The 19,304-nt window shown below is 34.1% G+C and overlaps 1 protein-coding gene and 1 long non-coding RNA gene across 6 annotated transcripts in view; one reads left to right on the top strand and one right to left on the bottom strand.

The window, feature by feature from the left end:
• The window catches only part of LOC113517496 (leupaxin), a 95,787-nt gene that overhangs the window by 52,113 nt on the left and 24,370 nt on the right, over positions 1 to 19,304 (top strand). For 2 of the 5 annotated variants that reach the window (XM_052899396.1, XM_052899361.1), the window contains exons 2-3: positions 7,685 to 7,929; positions 13,229 to 13,487. In XM_052899396.1, coding sequence (XP_052755356.1) covers positions 7,685 to 7,929; positions 13,229 to 13,487 — 504 coding nt within the window. Of the gene's footprint in view, positions 1 to 848; positions 1,106 to 5,416; positions 5,761 to 7,684; positions 7,930 to 13,228; positions 13,488 to 19,304 lie in introns of those variants that run through there. The other 3 variants (XM_052899316.1, XM_026902177.3, XM_052899339.1) reach the window with 3 other exon arrangements.
• On the bottom strand, positions 1,432 to 1,849 carry LOC128201851 (uncharacterized). The gene is made up of 2 exons (XR_008253470.1): positions 1,729 to 1,849; positions 1,432 to 1,559 (listed from the first exon to the last, which is right to left on the bottom strand). It is a non-coding gene; the product is annotated as an uncharacterized LOC128201851 (long non-coding RNA).

Raw genomic sequence — 19,304 nt, 5'->3', positions numbered from 1 at the left:
GCCCCTGCCCACACCTCTCTTGTTGTCCGTGAGTTTTTGAGTAAAAATTCCATTACGGTGATATTCGCCGGATTTGGCCCCGTGTGACTTCTTCTTGTTCCCAAAAACCAAATTGGTACTTCGGGGGCGGCATTTGGGGGACATAAATGAGATAAAAAAAGCTACGACGGGGCAGCTGAGAAACCTACAACCAGAGGACTTTCAAGGAGCCTTCTCACAGTGGAAACGGCGTTGGCACAAGTGCATTATGTCACAGGGGGAGTACTTTGAAGGGGATAAAATTGATTTACCTGAATAATTGTAAAATAAAATTTTTAAAAAACTTTTATACGTACTTTCCGGACAAACCTCGTACATACAATATCTTATAAGCTAACAATATGCCAATCAGATAGCCGCAGTATTTTCTATTTTAAGCTCTCGACTTAACCATTGATTATCTCCTATATTGTTAATAGGTAAGATAAATCGCATTAATTTAGTAACTAATCGATAGTGTGAATTGAGTAAATTTGCATTCAATAACCACTTTGGTAAATGAGGAAATGTGATTTGTTTAAAATCTTTGACCGTGAACGCTGGTTGTGGTACGCACCTCACAATCTCAGTTATTTTTAGAGTTATCTAAGATGCAGACTACTACTACTTGATCATACGTCGAACACCTGCGTCTTATTTTTTCCTACAACTGTCACAATGTGCGTAATGAGGTTAATGAAGTCAGTTCGCGATCTATTGGGAAACAACAGCGGAAATGACCACCTGACGGGAATAGCACGTCGCGTAACTCAGCCGCTTGCCCCAGTGTGACCGCGCTATCACCCGGCGTCGCTCGCGCCGCAGATAACTCACGTCTCCGAAAATAACCAGTCTTCACCCAGCCGTGGTACAACCACGACTGCCCGCGAATTTGACCCGCTGCGCCTTTTATACCCCAGTGTGTGAGGGATGGCGTCCGTGCGCACGCGCTCCGCATCCCCCAAAACGGTGTCGTTCTCACCTGTTCTAGAACGTAAATACAGTGCTGAAAGGGGACCTTCGAATCCTCCGGAGCTGAGCTCCACTGATTGGAGAAGGTACTTCACGGACTTCAGCGCATACCTTGGTAAGTAGCGTCAGGAGTTGTGATCCTCATATGAGTCAAGTGGTTTTTATTGTGTGGCCTTGCGCTATATTGGTTTCGTGTTAGTGGAGCATTTGCCAGAGCAGTCCGTAAACAAATGTTACGTAATCAAGTGTAATGGTAGTGTAATGCTTTTTGTTTGATAATAAGCTTAATGTAATATGGGCAGCATTTAGATTTTTAATCTTACAAAGAGGCGCTCTGTATTCTATGTCTACTTGTATTCTTAATGTTTATTTATTTATTTACACTTTATTGCACCATTTATAAAATAGTAAATATATTTAACTGTAATAAGAAATGATACAAAAGGCTAAAAAATGTTTATTTGTTATTTAATGGCGATTAATTTTGTTAGTAGTTTCCTTCATAGCTTTCCGTCACATTTCAATTCTTATGCTCCAGACCTTCTCACCGAAGCATATGCGATGAAATACTGAAAAAAAAACTGTTTAATTATAGCTTAGATAATTTCAGTTTACTTAATGTTTTAGATAAATGATACTGTATTCATTGTATCGTAAAATAAATGTTGACAACGAAGACTATGGGGAAGTTAAAAACGTTTGATTCCCAGCCATTTCAACAGGTACAAGGTTACCCACCTATGTTGATTATGTTAAAAATAGAATCGTAAAATCCGTTTAGAATAGCAAAAAGGTCATGAAAAGAGGCCCATTTATCTATTTTCATGTCAGCTCACTTTTGGGGCAAGCCAATTCTCTTACAGCTCGTCTCATACATACATGTTAGCTTTAGAGATTGTTAGTCTTATTCCTCAGATAGAAAAAAAGGGTGTATGTGAAATCTCATGGTCTTATTTTATGTTTTCTGATACTACTCGTATTTAGTAAGATTGATAACGTTGCGATATTAAAAAAAGTGTGCCAGAAACACAGTTTTAGTTAATCCTTAGATAACAATATATAATTAGGCTATTTTATAATTTGCTCGATCAATTTCTAAGTATGTATTTGAACTGAGTTCAACTACAGAAGTAATTATTGCGTATCATTGGAGCGAAGTGTCACCTCACAGATAACCTTGCTGGCTCTAACCGCAAAATATTGCAGTAATGTATTGTTTACAGTCACCACTTACCAGTAATTCTAGCCAGTAGGTAATTTTACTCATTACTTCTAAGAGCATTTAAAAATTGAAATGTTATTAAAGTAATGAATATTCGAATAATTATTTACTGATTGAACAATTTCGAAGGGAACAGGAATTGAACCCGCACCTTATATGTAATACCGAGACCATTGTTAGAGCTATCGCTCCAATGGATATCCATCCAAAATTAACAATTGAAAATTTGTAATTTTTTTTTAATCTAATAATCTTGTTATGCTAGTAAAATCCCTACTTATATAAAAAGCGCAAAACCTAATGTTTTTTTTTTTCATTTTTGAAAATAAACTAGTAAAAAAAAAAAGAAACAATTGGAGACATAGAACTTCTTTTTTATGCTTAGTTTATAAAGCATTAATAAAACATCCAGTTTACATATCACTCACGTCCTAACAACATAATTTATTGTCTAATTTTACTAGCATTTATTTTAGTATTTTCCCCCACCGCTGATAGCAAATCCTATTAATAGTTTTTCTAAAAATAAATTTGGAATACTAGATGTTTCTAATTGTTTCCTTATAAGATGTTATTTACTGATTTCTTTCTTTCTTGTATACGCATATTAGGATAACCTAATATTCATGTTATCTATGTGAAAGTGAGTTTATTTGTTACCCCTCGGCGCCTCAATGACACGTACAAACGTCATGAAATTGGCACCGCCTTCTATTATCATATATACCCAATCTTTTCAAGGCCATCACTCCCTGTAGAAAAAAAAAATGTTTCGCCCCCTAATCCAGTATACTGGGGGGAAAGGGATTGTTAGTAATGGAGACTGAGAATCCCATTGCTAGCAATATACCCAACCAGGTCAACCTCTCCTCGCGGTTTCCTCTGGAAACTATCATGATTACTTCCTGATGAATTCATCATGATGGGCTAACTGGCTTGTTTTCAGCCCCATCGATCACCCTTCACTAGCTCTATCGATCACCCTTCACTGGTGCCCCGTCAGCGTATTCCGTTAGCGCAGGCGAGGTTACCATTCCATTTTCATCTTATAAAAAAAATCCAGTATACTTATATAAAATTTAGGAAAATTATCGTATTATTATGTAAGGTTCCAGCGTCCATTGTTTGCTATACTGTGTTCCCCTAATCATCTCTTACGATATCATAGTCTTGTGAAGTCTCGCCACTACTTTTTATTATTCTAATTGCGTTTCCAATCATTACACAGCGAATTATTAGAAATAATGCAAAACCGGATATAAGAGAATCTAAAAAAATAATTCGTAACAATTATTATTAACTGCATAGGTAAAAGGTAATATAGTTTACGAGCAATCATGGTCATTATAATTAGGTGTTATTGTTTCTCGGATTTTCAACCTTGACTCCGTTTAGTATTCAACTCCTGCCATAATAAACAAATTAATTAGTCACTGCGCTGTGATATTGCTGACATACAATCGGCAGGCGTCTTATATGTTTTTTATAAGAAATCATTAATTTACTACAAATCGTATCGAAATTATATTAGGAATAAAAGAAAATGTTAAATATATATTTAAGCTTGAAATAAAAACACTCATTGAAATAGTTTTCACTATGTTAAAGCAATATTAACCTTGTATTAGTGGTTTAAACAAAGATACCAAAAACAATTTGGAAAAATTGTATACCTGTGATATTTACTACCTGATGTATGTGACATCAGGCATCATGATGATGAATTTAAGAGCGTTTTTAAATTTAATTTGACAAAGTTTGGTAACTTCCCTATTATCTGTCAATTTTCAAAAACAGTTAAGGAACTTTCAATATTTTTGACGGGCCATGTATTTAACATTTAGGTTTATATTTATATATATGTATTAATATTGTATCTTTCAAATATATATTAACTTATTGTTGTTACTGTATGTTTTAGTGCAATAAAGAATATATATATATATATATATATATATATATATATATATATATATATATATATATATATATATATATTAAAAAAAATGTTTATGTTGCTGCCTATGAACTAAAATGTTAATCATACTATAATATACTAAATAAGCTGTCACTAAACATTTGAATTTTGATGGCAAAAAAGAATTTGAAACTTTTCAAAGCAAAATATGAAGTAGGTACAAATATTGTAACGGTGGACTTATATGCAATCTTAGATTATATAGATAGAGTATCTCCATACAAATGCTTCGAGAAAAGCAAGTCAACTTTTTTATACAATTTTGCGTTATAAATAATTATGAGTGATTCCTTTATAACTTTTATATTTATTTTATCTTATAATTTCTGTATCTTTTTAATATGTAAATACTCATTTTATTTATTAAATAATATGTCAAGATACATCGTATGCGTAAGTATATAGAACACACAAAAAAACAAGTCAGCAAATTTGACAATTAGCTGATAAAAAGTTGACTCGTTTTAAAGACTCGATGCTTTATGTATATAATAATAAAGTATGCTATATATTCTATGATTTAGTTCACATTATAAATAATCAATCAGAAACATTAAATCCTCTTCAATTGTTTTTATTAACACATAATTGTGACATTGCGATACTTAATGGTAGAGCAAAATAGACAAATTACATATAACAAACGATCACTATATACGTATAATGCAGATGCAGTATTGAGGCGCCACCCGTGGAGCAGCGCTTTTTTGCTAAACGGACAATTTCATTAATGAATAATAAAATTGTTCGTTAAACAAAAAGCGCTGCTTCCATCTATTAAATACCAAAGTCTCTGTGAGCGTTTAACTTAATTTCGTAATTGAACGCGAATGAGAAAGCAAGCAAGACAAATTCCTTAACTTCGCCGTCATCGGATGACGCTTAGGATGTTCCTCTGAAGAAAGCGATTTAAGCGCTGTTTAATATTTCTTGTCATATTCAGTGTAATGCGTTTATACTTGTATTATTTTATTTAAATAATCAGAATGTTATATAACTGGGGTATATAAGTATATAATATGCATTCAGATCTTTTTAAAATCCGACAATTTCACGTTTTATTTGTATACGCATAGTAATTGGTGTAAATTGTTTATTTATGCTGTGTAAGTACATTAAGCGCTTCAACGCCAATACGTTTTAAGAATTACAAATATTTATGTGAATAATGCGTTGAGTTGTGCGCGATTTTTGCTATGTGCGCTTGCCACAGGCGAATCAGTACTGTATTAGTCCATAAGAGCGCCGCGCGCGCCTTTCCTGTTCAAAGGATATAAAATATATTTAAATTTAGAATCCCTTCCTCCGCCCTTGAGTGAGACTTGTTTTTTTTACGGCGTTTCTCGCGAATTGCTCGAGGTTAGTCTCTCTCGCGGACGTTCTTGAATACTCAACGATTTTGGATAACAGACAAGTGATTTTTCATTTAAAGTAAATATGTCAAGACTATCGAGAACTCATTATAAAGTGAACGATGATATTTACGGCAAGATATTGAAAACACCAAATAATTCAAGCAAACGTCAACAGTCGGATTACGAAGAAGTATATGAAGCTGTTGAGGGACTAGGTATTATTATTATGCCCTTGCTTTCTTTTCTTTTGGTATTAATATTTTCAATGCCATTCGTTTTACATTTAAGTTGTTTAAGTGATTCATCTTTGTTACTTTTAATATAATCGGGTACTTCATTATGTCTAGAGTACTTATTATACAGACAATGCCCTCTTTCGTTGTTAAAATGAAATCCATTTTATCTCATCCTATGGAGCACAGTGTCTTTTGAGCAAATTTTCTTATCATTGTTGAAAAGTTGTAATATGTCAACAAAGTTGATGTCCGATAAGAGGTTGTGTAAGTTGCGTATGAGGAATTTGGTAATGATTAATCATTTGTATTTAATTTTGATTCTTGTTATTTTGTTACCTGGATGTGCACCAGTGTGGGTGTCAACGAACCCTCCCAAAAAGGAAACTAGTTTAGGCAAACGTGTTCAAGGACGTCAATACTAAATAAGATTCGGATAATATGAATAAAGTTTTATTGAATGATCTTAAACTAGTTTAAATGGGCAATGTTTTGTTCGCTGATGTTAACACTATAGGATTTAGAGAGTTATAGGTAAAGTATGAAATGTATCTAGTCTGGGAACCTCCATTATCTCTTTCTCTCTCTCTTTCTCTTTATTCTGTTGGATATATTTTAAGTAGCAATGAGGATATTAATTATAATCCTTCACTTCTTACGCTTACTGTTATATTTAGACTTGAAATATTGACATTTCTAATTCGAGTACCAATTTGTCTATCCCTTATGGGGCGTTACGTAAATATATTTACTCTCTATATTATATAAGTCTTTCGTTTTTTCAACATAAAAACTTAGTTTTTTTTTTGTATTGCGTCATAATTTTTGTAGATACCTTTTGTAATTGAATATTTACCATAATGAATTGATGCTCTTCAAAATGTTCCCCATAGATCTATTTATATATCAGATAAATAGATTGTTATGAATAAGGCCGTTAAAATTACGGGACCTATTCTGAATTATAATTGCCCTAAGTTCATTTTAAAAATATTTATCTTCGTTCTTGTACGCTTTATTTGAGTTTTAAAGAAATACATTTTAGAATTGGCCTCAACCTCATGCTCAATCCTGTATAGAATATACAAAGCAAAATCAATGAGATCAGCCTATATCTATGCTTTCTTGGAATTGTGAACGTGAGGATATGTATGTTTGTGCGATAGGCGATAAGTCAATAGAAGTTTTATTTTCATCTCTTTCAAGTTTCATTAATGGATATTTTGATGTAGTTTACTTTAAATTAATACAAGTCTTATTTAATGATACCGACATGAAGTGGCGTCGCCTCTATTGCAGCCAATTAAAATGGCACATTTAACAAACATGATGTCATTGAGTAAACTCAGACAGAAACAATTGTAATATTGTGAACCATCACGTTGCATTTGTGGTTTTTGTTCGCAATCTTGTGATATTGGTGTCAGTTCTTCGGTTGATTAATTATATTCTAACTAGCTGACCTATCATACATCGTTCTGTCAAATGCTATTAGATCGCGGGAGTAAGTCTAGGAACTCCTTGTATAAGAAAAAAAAAAATGGGGTCTCTTTATGTCCATTGCTGCTCTTTATGCCTTTCTACGACGTTGACCAATTTATATCTGGTGGGTCATCAGTTTTTTCATCATTCCTAGTCTGAAATCTTATGAATAAATTTGAAGCAAGCAAAAATAATTTAAAATTTGTAGTGAGAGTTATTTTAAAAAAATATAAAATAATATAATATATAATATAATAGCTTTAAGAATATTGTAACGAATAAATTTTAATGGACCAAAAAGTCCAAAATAAAATTTATTATTACTAAGATAATGAATTCTTTTTATTTACACCTTTGAACCACACCCGAGATCCATATATGACTCGATGTACGTTAGTAACCGTAACTGTTTCCTTCATTACAGATGCCCTACTTGCTGACCTGCAGAACTCCATCCATCCTGGCGGTCGTGTGGGCAGCCCAGGCGGTCGTACCGGGTCTCCGGGTGGGCGTACCACTTCCCCTGGCAGGACTAGTTCACCAGGCGGCAGGGGCTCTCCAGGACGACTGAGCTCGCCAGGCGGTAGTCTCAGTTCGCCTACTTCGACCGGATACGGTTCCATTAATGGATCGAGGAATATCAGCTCGGATTATATTAAACCTTCTTCAGTAAGTTCTTCATATACACACTTTCGTAATTGTGTTGTCTTTCGGATTTCTCCCAGGGCAATGTAAAGAACAAAGCTAATCTACTAAATATTAGTATATCCTATGTGTTTAGGAGGAATAGGCAATCAGATTTGTAGGTTTTTTAAAGCCATCCTTTATTTATCCTTTTAGAACTACGGACGCCATTATTTTTAAGTACCTTTTTGTCACTACTATTGTTGTAATGCGTGTTATGAACGCTCAAATTGATGATTCATTAATTTCATTAGTATAAATAAGTCGTTAATATATCAGAGTATATTTACGCTATTTAACAACGTCAATAAACGCAATTGTGACATCAGAAAATGTATCGACCGATTTGGTTACTCACTAAGTCAATGTCAGTTTAAAGTTTGTGACCAAGTGCCCAAAAGCCTTAACTTTGGCATATCTGTTTAAACTTCCGTATCTTTAATGCATAGGATCGTATTTCTAGAAAATTTAGAGAACATGGCATCCTGTGTCATTTTTTAAAATTCATTCACTTCATTGTATTATCCGCAATATAAATTATCACTAACATTTTGGAATTTAATAATAATAAAATATTTAATTTGTAAACTAAATATTATGTATATAATTAAACTTTTATTAATTAGATATTTGAAAACAAATTATAAAGAAAAAAATCGGAAAAGAAAGAATTTTGTTAAGTATAATTTTTTTTTATTTGTATGGTTGCTATACCCGTGACTTTATCCGCGTAAAACGTGAATTAAAACATATTTGATTGTTTGGGATTAAAAGCAGATATTTCCTTTTCTATTCCAAATACTGCGTAGCTATATGCATGCATATATACATATGCAATTTCATGACGTTAGATCACACTGCTTTACCAGTGTAGTGTACCATAGGTATATGAGGAAATATTAAAAACAAAATATATAGAATAACCGGTTAGTAGATTAGAATATGAGTGCGACAGTCAACGCTTGAAGATTGACTGTTATTATTATTGCTAGAAGTTGTACAACCTTCCATATTAGCCGCCAATATCCGACTACCATTCCGTCCACGCAGGTTTTGCGTTTCACCTCTAAACGAGGCATCTTCAGGCAAATTAATAGATCACTGCCTACAGATTAGTGTTAACCGTTTGATCATTAGATGCCTTGTTTAAAGATAAAACACGTGCCGCAAAATGATGACAGTCGGAGATTGATAGCTAATATGGAAGGTCATAGAACTTCTGGTAATAATAAATGTAGCCAATCTTCGAGTGTTAACAGTCGTACTCATACTAATGGTAGCGGAATTAAACAAAATAATTCTAATAAACTATTTTTTTTTTTATGGGTGAAAATGGAATGGTAACCCCGCCTGCGCTAATGGGATACGCTGGCGGAGCACCAGTGAGGGGTGATAGAGAAGATGAGAATAAAAACAGGCCAGTTAACCCATCATGATGAATTCATCAGGAATTAACCATGATAGTTTCCAGGGAGAACCGCGAGGAGGTCGACCTGGTTGGGTATATTGCTAGCAATGGGATTCTCAGTCTCCATCAGTAACAATCCCTTTCCCCCCAATAAACTATTTAGTGATAAGTATTTCCGCAAAATAACACCTAGTTTAGTAAAATATTTAAAATATTAAAGACTCATCATCACAACATCACCTTTGTTTATATTGTTCAGTTTAATTCAATAAATATTTCAAGCTAATACAATTTGTCTGGCATCTGTCTTATTGTAAATTTACTTGAACTAGATAGATGTATTAGTCTTGCGCCGACGTTGTCATTGACCTCTTTAATCAGTTGTCTTTCATGAAGTCTTCACATTCACTCGTTTGTTTATTTAATTGACATGGACATTTATCAGTTGATTACTAATTTGCTATTTATAGTTAAACTTCAACTATTGTAATAGAAATGTTTTATTATTATCAAATTTCGACTACGAATTTTTTTTTATACAACTTAGAATGGCAAACAATCTGACGGCCCACTTGATGGAAAGTGATAACCGTCGCCTATAGACTTGAGCGGTACCATGGACATAACAGAGTATACTGTTTCGTCCATGATACCCCCCATGCGTTGCCATCCGTGAGGACTCAGGTGTTATTCCTCTGTACCTAGTAAATTCACGCCATATCCCACCCTACAAACCGAAACACAGCCATGCGAACACAACTGCTTCACGGTTGAAGCACGAATGAGACAGAGGTACCCAAGCAATCGACTTTTGTACAAAGTCTCCCTCTTTTATTTCACATTTAACATTACTTACTTCTCTTTAAATATAAATAACACATATCCACGGTTCTAAAACTTGTAGAAGATTGTTTTTTATTTTAAATATATATTCGAACTAACTTTTAACAGCGACTTCCTCCAAGTTACCGGATATGTTTACCGACCAGGATAAAAAGTAGCCTTATATCCTTCTCTTACACACATGGATGTTTTTTTAATGGATGATAATGGAATGGTCGCTCCGTCTGCTCTAACGGTATACGCTAGAAGGATACTAGGCAGTGAAGGATGATAGGTGACGAAGAAAGAAAGGTCATTTAGTCCATTGTAACGAATTAGTACATTAGAATTAACCACGATGGTTTCCAAGAGGAACAGCGTATATTCCTAGCAACAAAGTCTCTATCACATTCATAATATTACTAAGGATTATCACCAAGGGTTACTAATTACATATCTAAACTATATGATGCCTTTATACCTTTATAATCAAATTAATAATTATCATACGCTTTTGCTTTTCCCTTTAGTAAATACGTTTTAGCAGTTGACAATATTTTACATTGCCTCGCTTCCCTTTTGAGGCCGTCGCAAATAATTTAACGACATACTTGAAGGAGCTATTTAATTATTTAATAATTTATTTCCCTTTCGTTGCGACACTTGTGAATAAGAATACAATTTATCTTCTCATTTTATTATTCTCAATATAGGAGGTAATAAAGAAAAAATTACAAAATAAGGAAAAATCGAAAAGAATCGTTATACAAAATCACTTGAGCAGAAATATGGGTAATAAGTATGCCTAACCCATTTATTATTATTATTGTATTAGCCATTAACTATTAACTGTCCACTGCTGAACATAGACCTCCTCCATAAAGATTTCCAAAAGATACCATGCTTCGCAGACGGGTCTTTTTATGTTGAAAATTGAACAGCAACCCCGTCTGCGCTAACGGAATATGCTGGTGGGGCACCAGTGATAGATGATAGATGAGAATAAACGCAGGTCAGTTAGCCCATCATGGTGAATTCATCAGGAATTAATCACGATAGTTTCCAGGGAAGACTGCGTGGAGGTCGATCTGGTTGGATATATAGTCCTTCCCCCTGGCAGACGGGTTGTTAACCGCAGTAAGGTTTTGGTGGTGTTTTAAGAGGGATGCTGCTACCCATCCCTCGACCGTTCAATTCACTTAATCGCCTCTCTTACAACATACCCGAGAAAAGAAGGGGAGCTAATTTATGCTTCTTGAATATGATGAGAATAGATCCGTCCCATAAGAATATATATCCGTTATTCCTTACTCCTATGCTCATGCGCAGTAAATAATTAATGTAGTAATGTAAAAAACTTATCATTCTCGTTGAATGATCATCAGATGTTTCGTTTCAAATATTCAAAAATGCAACTCCACTATCTGCTGTTTATCAGTATTGTCATTTTCTATGAGGTAAATTGTAATCTCGACCATCAATTATTATTTGTTCACTGTACGTAGAACGTACCCGTGCTGTTTGTGTGAATTGTAGGGCAAGGTTTAGTTGTGGCGGTTTTAGTTTGATCTTGGAATTACATTATACCTATACAATTTAACAAGCGTCTCCAGTTGCAATATGTAAATTGATAATAAGAATTACATACGTTAATTACGTGAGATATCTGTACACGATAAGAAATATATGTGATAATACATATTTTGTTCTTGGACGGTTCATTATAGGTGTGATAACGAGGACTATCTGGTACCTACTTAAATAAATACATATTATAATGTAAATTTTTCTTTTCTTTTTCATTCTGTTTTCCTCATCAATAGGGAATGCAAAAGGACTACGTCTATACAGCCGTGTTATCTTCAGTTAATTTCTAGTATTTTTTCCCGTTTTGGTTCTTCTGAAAAATTTTGAAATTACATATTCATATATGAATTTGTTTCTTTGTTTTTTAACTAATTCTGGATGGGATAAAATATAATATGAATTTTTTAATAGCAAAGTGTTTTAAATTTGTTTTTAGTTTTATTTTTCTTTTCGACGCATGTAATGTGATTAATTATAAAGATATATTTCGGTTTATATATAAATATTGAATAGCAACGCCATCTAGTTACAGTCATTAAAAACAATGCTGGCAGGAATCTATCCAATAAAGTTACGACGCTGTGTCCAATAGATGTCACAATTTTATCAACTATAATCACTGAAGCTAAAAATATTGTTACAATTGAAGGACGATCATTAAAATTAATATTATGTAACATTATTTTTCCTGTAATTTACATTGTTATATAAATTTGTACTACTTAGTAATTAATATATATGTTAACATACACATGAAAAAAAAAGTTGACCTTTTTTTAATATTATGAAGGGGGCAAACAAGCATACGCCTCGTCTGATAGTGAAATGTTTTTATTAATGTGTCTATGTAGAGACTGTCTAGAGGTTTATAATCTAAGCTTTCAGAAGACCAAAGGGATCCGTAGCGTTATGTCCTTTATTGCATCATCTCACAGTTGAAATGCATTTTTATTCTAATTATTTGGTGATTTTAAACCAGGATTGAAAGATGATCAATAAAACTACATATTTACTTACTAGGTAAATATAGCTATCGCCTCTACAGACATCACTTGCATTAAAAATAGATTCGTGTAATTGGCTTCAGTAAATCCTTGTAAATGTCTAGACTTCAATAGTGTAAATCTGGCTAACAAGACTTGAGTCTGTTAGAATGAAAATAAATCCATAAACTGTGAACATGTGTTGGTTCCAATTTCCAAATTTTAGTTTCGATTTGTTAAATCTTTTATTGATCTCTCTGAAAATAGAACGGACATTAAGTAAAATAATCTTAGCTATAGGATATATTATTTTATATTAAAGCCTCTTAAAACATCATCAAAGCCTAACTGTAGTTGCCAACTCTCTTGCCAAGCGTGGACCTCCTCCCAAAGGGAGACCTATGTTCAGCAGCGGACAGTTTATGGCTGATATGATGATGCTGATGATTGGATAAAAAATATATATTTATTTCTTTGTCCTCAGCCCACCTACCAGAACACGAGTGGTGTCCATGAAAAAGTGATTCCCGTGAAATACACCGGCTCTCAATCCAATTATGGCAGCCAGTCGCCCGGATATAATGCCGGATCGCCCGGGTACAACGCCGGACAGTCTGCCGGGTATGGTCGGACGACCGGCGGCCGCGGCAACATGTCCGAGTTGGACACCCTACTCGATGATCTCAGCAACGCCAGATACGGCAACTATGGGGAAAAAACATCGACGTACAATGAAAGGACTGGTGAGTGAATAAATCTTAGTTTACCGAAATTATACGAACGAATTTAAATTGAATTACGTGTACAACTTTTTAGAGATCCGCAAAAAAATAACCATTTAGCGACTAATTACAGATTGTGATACACTATGGCAATTATATTGTTGGCAGTAAATTAAATCGTTATGTGCGTAAAAAAACGAAATTCAGTCGCGTACACTCGGCAAGTGGCCATATTATGCATATTGTAATCCGTACTCGAAACCAGCGAAATGACTTTGACACAATCGAAATTAAATGAGACGTCAAAAAAACGTCACCTTACGTTATATTCGACGGCAGCACAACTGCAATGCCGCTGGTGTTGTGGGTGATCATGGGCGGCGGTAGTCACTTACCATCAGGTGAGCCGCATGCTCGTTTGCCTCCTCTGTTGTAAAAATTAAAAAGTCGTCTATTCGATGTGATTTCGGTTCCAGCCGCTTTGATTCATTATCATAATTTCAGCCATTATTCGTCCACTGCTGGACATAAGCCTCCCACATAGACTGCCATAAGGAATGGTCCTGAGCCACATGCAACCACTGTCTCTGCAGTAGAAAATAAAAATATTTTTTCCCCATTATCATTTTCCATTACAATGTGTGCGAGTGAGTTGAGTCGTTAAGCTCGAGCCGAAATACGTTTGTAAACAGTTATGTCTACTAACTATGTAAAACTATATTATTAATAAACAGTGGTAACCGTCGCCTTAGCACTTTCTAAAATATAGCCCTGATACAGATTCAGGTGTTATTCCTCTGTACCCAGAAATTCACAAACACAGCCAAATCGCACGAATGGGACAGAGGTACCCAAGCAATCGACTTTTGTACAAAGTCTCTTTCTTAAAGGCATCCTAATCCTGACTGAACAGAGAATGAACAAATTTCAAATTGGTCTCGTAACTAGAGTACTGTGTCTGTAAAGTAAAAAAATAACAGTGGGCATAATCTCTTGTGGGAAGACCCGCCCCCAACAGAGGAACGATGAAGCGGGTGTTAAGAAGGAAACCCTTCTGTTGGACAAGTAAGTTAGTTTTGTAATTTTAGAAAATAAAAATATTTTTTCAGTTACATATTTCCATTACAATATGTGGGGGCCTAAAATATGTAAAACTATACCAAATAAATAGCGTTAGCAGTTGCTAAAATATAGCGCTGAAACAGACGGACTGACAAACAAAGTCGCACCAAAGGGTTCTTTCTTCCATTCTTTGTACTGTTTTGGTGCGTGGAACCCTTAAAAAGGGACTCGGAAGTAACTGCCTTTGTTCGCGTTAAATGCGTAATTATATCGTGCCCTGACAAGTTATGAGTAAAATTTATAATACAAGTGTATTACGATTATAAACAAGCACATACATTTGAATGTAACAGTTAATATTCGATATAAATAGTTTCACAAATATTCACACAGATTTGTAAACAATGCAAAAATGGGAAATAGAGACGTATTTCTGAGTAATCATTGCATCTACTAATTCACTTTCTTGTTACTGTATCACTGTTCGTCACTTCATGATGAAACTTCATCGCATCAAATAGGTACATATTTTAATAAATGCAAATATATATTAATGTGATATTATTATTATTGTGTTCCATAGTCCCTAGACTAATGATCTGTAGTGAGAACGGACTATCTCAAGTCTCTCGTCACTTTTATTAAAAATGTTTGTGATTTTATTCTACTACTTTAGATATTAAGAAACTGATTATTATTATTTCTGAAGAATGGTCGGATTGATACCTGCTGCAGATTTTCACCATCGTACAACCCGCCATAAACTAAAATTTCATCCCAACCATCTGGACAAGTGGCGGTCCTCCACCGTGCGTTTTTCAAGGCACTTTCTCCCACGCACAACCACTCTTTGGAATCAACCTCCAACAGCAGTATTTCCGAACCGATACGACAACATAACCTTCAAGAAAAGAGCATATTCCTTTTTAAAAGGCCGGCAGCATACCTGCAATGCCTTAGGTGTTGTGGGTGACCATGGGCGGCGGTAGTCACTTACCATCAGGTGAGCCGCACGCTCGTTTGCCCCCTGTGTTGTAAAAAAAAAAATTCTATTTGACCTCCTGTCTGTACTTTGACGTCATGTTTCCATGACGTAGTTTAAAAACTTGACAAACAGCGAACAAAACAAATAAAACAATCAACCAAATTGTTCTTATTTTTATCGTCTATTATGGTCGCGAGTACTGTAAAAATACAAATGCAATGTTTATGATGAATTTTATTCGTTCATTATTACGAGTAGGTGTGTTGCCCGTGCACGTGTCATCCCGTGTCCTTGATTTTGTCCTATATATAATTAAGGTCAAATTAACCTGTAACCTAATTTTCACTAGGTAAAATAAATAAATATATAGTTTAGTAAAATAAACTGTGTTTATTTTACAAAAGCAGACCTCATATTATGATAAATAGCGTGTTCGCCGTGATGGTAACTAATCGGCAAATGTTAGTGTTGGCAAGGCCACGATTTCCCTCGACCTCACTGAAATAGATCATCCTCGTAAATAGGTGCCTACACATTATGTTTGTTTGGTTACCGAAACGCAATTATAACTATATTTTTCTTAAAAACGGTGACAGATTAATTACAAAACGCACTAGCTTTTAATTCCGTTGCTTTTAAAACGTTGCCACATTACAAAGGACAGAAATCTTTAACTTTTTAACTTTTAATTCCTCTTACGTTGTCTTTACTGAGGATTGAAATCGTTAGCTTTTAATTCCTTATACGTTGCCACATTACAAAGGACAGAAATCGTTAACTTTTAATTTCTCTTACATTGTCATTACTGAGAATTGAAATCGTTAGCTTTTAATTCTTCTTACGTTGTCATTACTAAGGATTGAAATCGTTAGCTTTTAATTCCTCTTACGTTGTCATTACTGAGGATTGAAATCGTTAGCTTATAATTCCTCATACGTTGTCATTACTGAGAATTGAAATCGTTAGCTTTTAATTCTTCTTACGTTGTCATTACTGAGGATTGAAATCGTTACCTTTTAATTCGTCTTACGTTGTCATTACTGAAGATTGAAATCGTTAGCTTTTAATTCCTCATACGTTGTCATTGCTGAAGATTAAAATCGTTAGCTTATAATTCCTCATACGTTGTCATTACTGAGAATTGAAATCGTATTCTGTATGTAATTTTACTGCTGTATACCGCCCTTTGCCTATGGCCGTGTAGTCTCGGTATAGAATGTGCCACCTCCTTCTTTTCTCGTGGGTGTCGTAACAGGCGACTTAGAGAACTTAATGGACGAGAGATGGGCAGCAACGTCCCTCTTAAAACATCATAAAATTTATACTGCGGTTGTCAATCCACCTGCCAAGTATGGCAAGTACTAGTAAAACTCTCTCAATAGTGGGAAGCCTATGTTCAGCTGTGGACAGTTAACGGCTAATATGATGATCCTGCCCTTTACAGGACAAGCACAGATGCTTGGCGTCAGAAACACCAGTAGCATAGAGGTTTCCTATCAGACGATTTTTGTACAAATTTTCTCTCTAGTAATATCTATAATAAGTATTGTATTTACTATAAATTTTTAAAATCAAAATTAAAATTATTGTCATTTGTTTTTTGTTTAATGTACGTATAGTCAGCGTCTGATTAATCACGTCAAAGATCCCAAGATCTATACCAATGTACAACGAAGATGGTTTAGAAAGTCTCTGCATCAAAGGGCACCATCTTACGTGTTAGTAGATATTTTCTTGTCCATGAAACTATAGTATATTTTCTATTTGCTTTTAGTTTATTTTTTTTAATGTATACCATTATTAAGATTATAAAAAATCTTTTATTTTTAACAGGACATTGCCTTTTTCAATATTCTTAGACTACACAAATATATTTAATGTTTGTGTTTCTGTAATCAATTATAGAAGTATTGTACAACGTATAAATTATACAGTTATGTATGGAAACGAATGTGTAATAAAAAGTGAATACTTTATTTTCTTCAATAATTTTACCCAGAAACTATGTTGTTATTATTACCCCGAAGTTATAATATTAAATAATTTACAATGATTTATTATTTGTGTCTCTGAGATACGTATTACTGCAACTGTGCGCACGCGCAACTAAATATTTTTATTAACAACATCCGTCGATCCAAATTCTACAGCATTTATGTAGATCTACCAAGTGAACTGTAAGATCGTGTTCTTCCGATCTGTTTTCACGCTAATTCTAAAATCTACGTTTCTTTCGAAATATTTTTTTCATGGCCCTGCTGGTCTACTGCACCACCTTATCATTCGTTGGGCGCAGGTTCAATACCCGCATTATGCAAACATTTCTATTCATAACTACACTATTGATACTGGTCTAGATATTTTCTATAAATAATATTTGTGTACTAAAAAAATTAATGACTTCTATAGTTTGAAACCAAATGGCGCTGTGTAATATGCCTAGTCTAATTGAATTATTACTAGCTGTATCCCGCAGTTTCTCTCGCGTAAATCAGTATATAAAGTATTCTATATGCTATGTTAGAATATAACCTACCTGTCTACTGAATTTCATTCAAATCTGTTCAGTAGTTATTGCGTGAAAGAGTAACAAACATCCATCTATTTTTATAAACTTTTGCATTTATTATATTAATAGGATTGATTTAATTGTTTCGTTTGTATTCAACATTCAACTAATGATTACATAGTACATCTTCAATATACTTAAATTGTGGATATGTTAACGACGCCTGGCAACGGCTGTGACATGCGTATTTACACGTCTGACATTGGACATAGTATATTCAACAACGTTATATTTCATACAAATTGATGTACACATCAAAATTTGTATATTAATAAATATGTTTTACACTTATCTGTAATACTCATATGTACTGTAGTTAAATCGACTCATCAATCCACGAATCCATATTGAAAATACACGTACGAAACTTGTCTGATAAAATGCGATAAGAAGGTTTTTAATTCATTACAGTGTTCGTAAATAAACATGAATTGGCCAGGTACTTTAAATGCTCTATTTTTGTTTTATTGTAAGTGGAAATGTAATAAGGGATGTTAGGTGAAAACGAATTCAGATCAGTTACTTTGTACTGCCAGTTGGCGTTGTATTGTCTCTACCTATCCCAATGGAAGCTGGTATACGTATGCATGCTATATCGACTTCAGGGTTGCCCGACTATTTTATTATTTATTTATGTATCAAACACTAATAAAAATTAAAAGAATTTGTACAATTTGCTCTATGAATCTAGATCCGCCTACTCAAGTCCACTTTCATCTGTTACCCGGTTAGAATGTATGTTTGCCCATAATTTTTCATTAAACTAATCCTCCACTACAGTATTGAAGCACGTGTTTACATCATTGACAATTCTTGGTTTCACAATAGACCGCGGTTGGAATTTAGCTGTCAATTCGCCTAGGGCTGCCACAAAATTCAAACCACTTTGGAGACTTTGTACTCGTACTAAAGGTCTAATTTATTTAAACCCTAATGCACAATAAAATTCTATGCACATTTGACGGACTTAACACCGAACGGTGTTCTTTGCCAGTCAACAATATTGAATAGAGGAAAAGTAAAGTAATACAAAAGTAAAGTTATATACGCTCAATTTAAATACAGACAGAGGCAAATGCCGCAATTATCTCAATTTATACTAAAACTAAGCATGCCACTACTGAACTACTTTTTTGATGTTACAAAACCTGTTATTTATGACAACCCTGCTCCAACCTTAAATACTTTTTATTGAGTATATTTTTAAATTCATATTTGAAGT

Source organism: Galleria mellonella, unplaced genomic scaffold (genome assembly GCF_026898425.1).
Source record: "Galleria mellonella isolate WM207_F2 unplaced genomic scaffold, CSIRO_AGI_GalMel_v1 utg103, whole genome shotgun sequence".
NCBI classification, from domain to species: domain Eukaryota; kingdom Metazoa; phylum Arthropoda; class Insecta; order Lepidoptera; family Pyralidae; genus Galleria; species Galleria mellonella.
The sequence above is the reverse complement of the archived record's forward strand: the minus strand, read 5'-3'. Positions and strand labels throughout refer to the sequence as shown.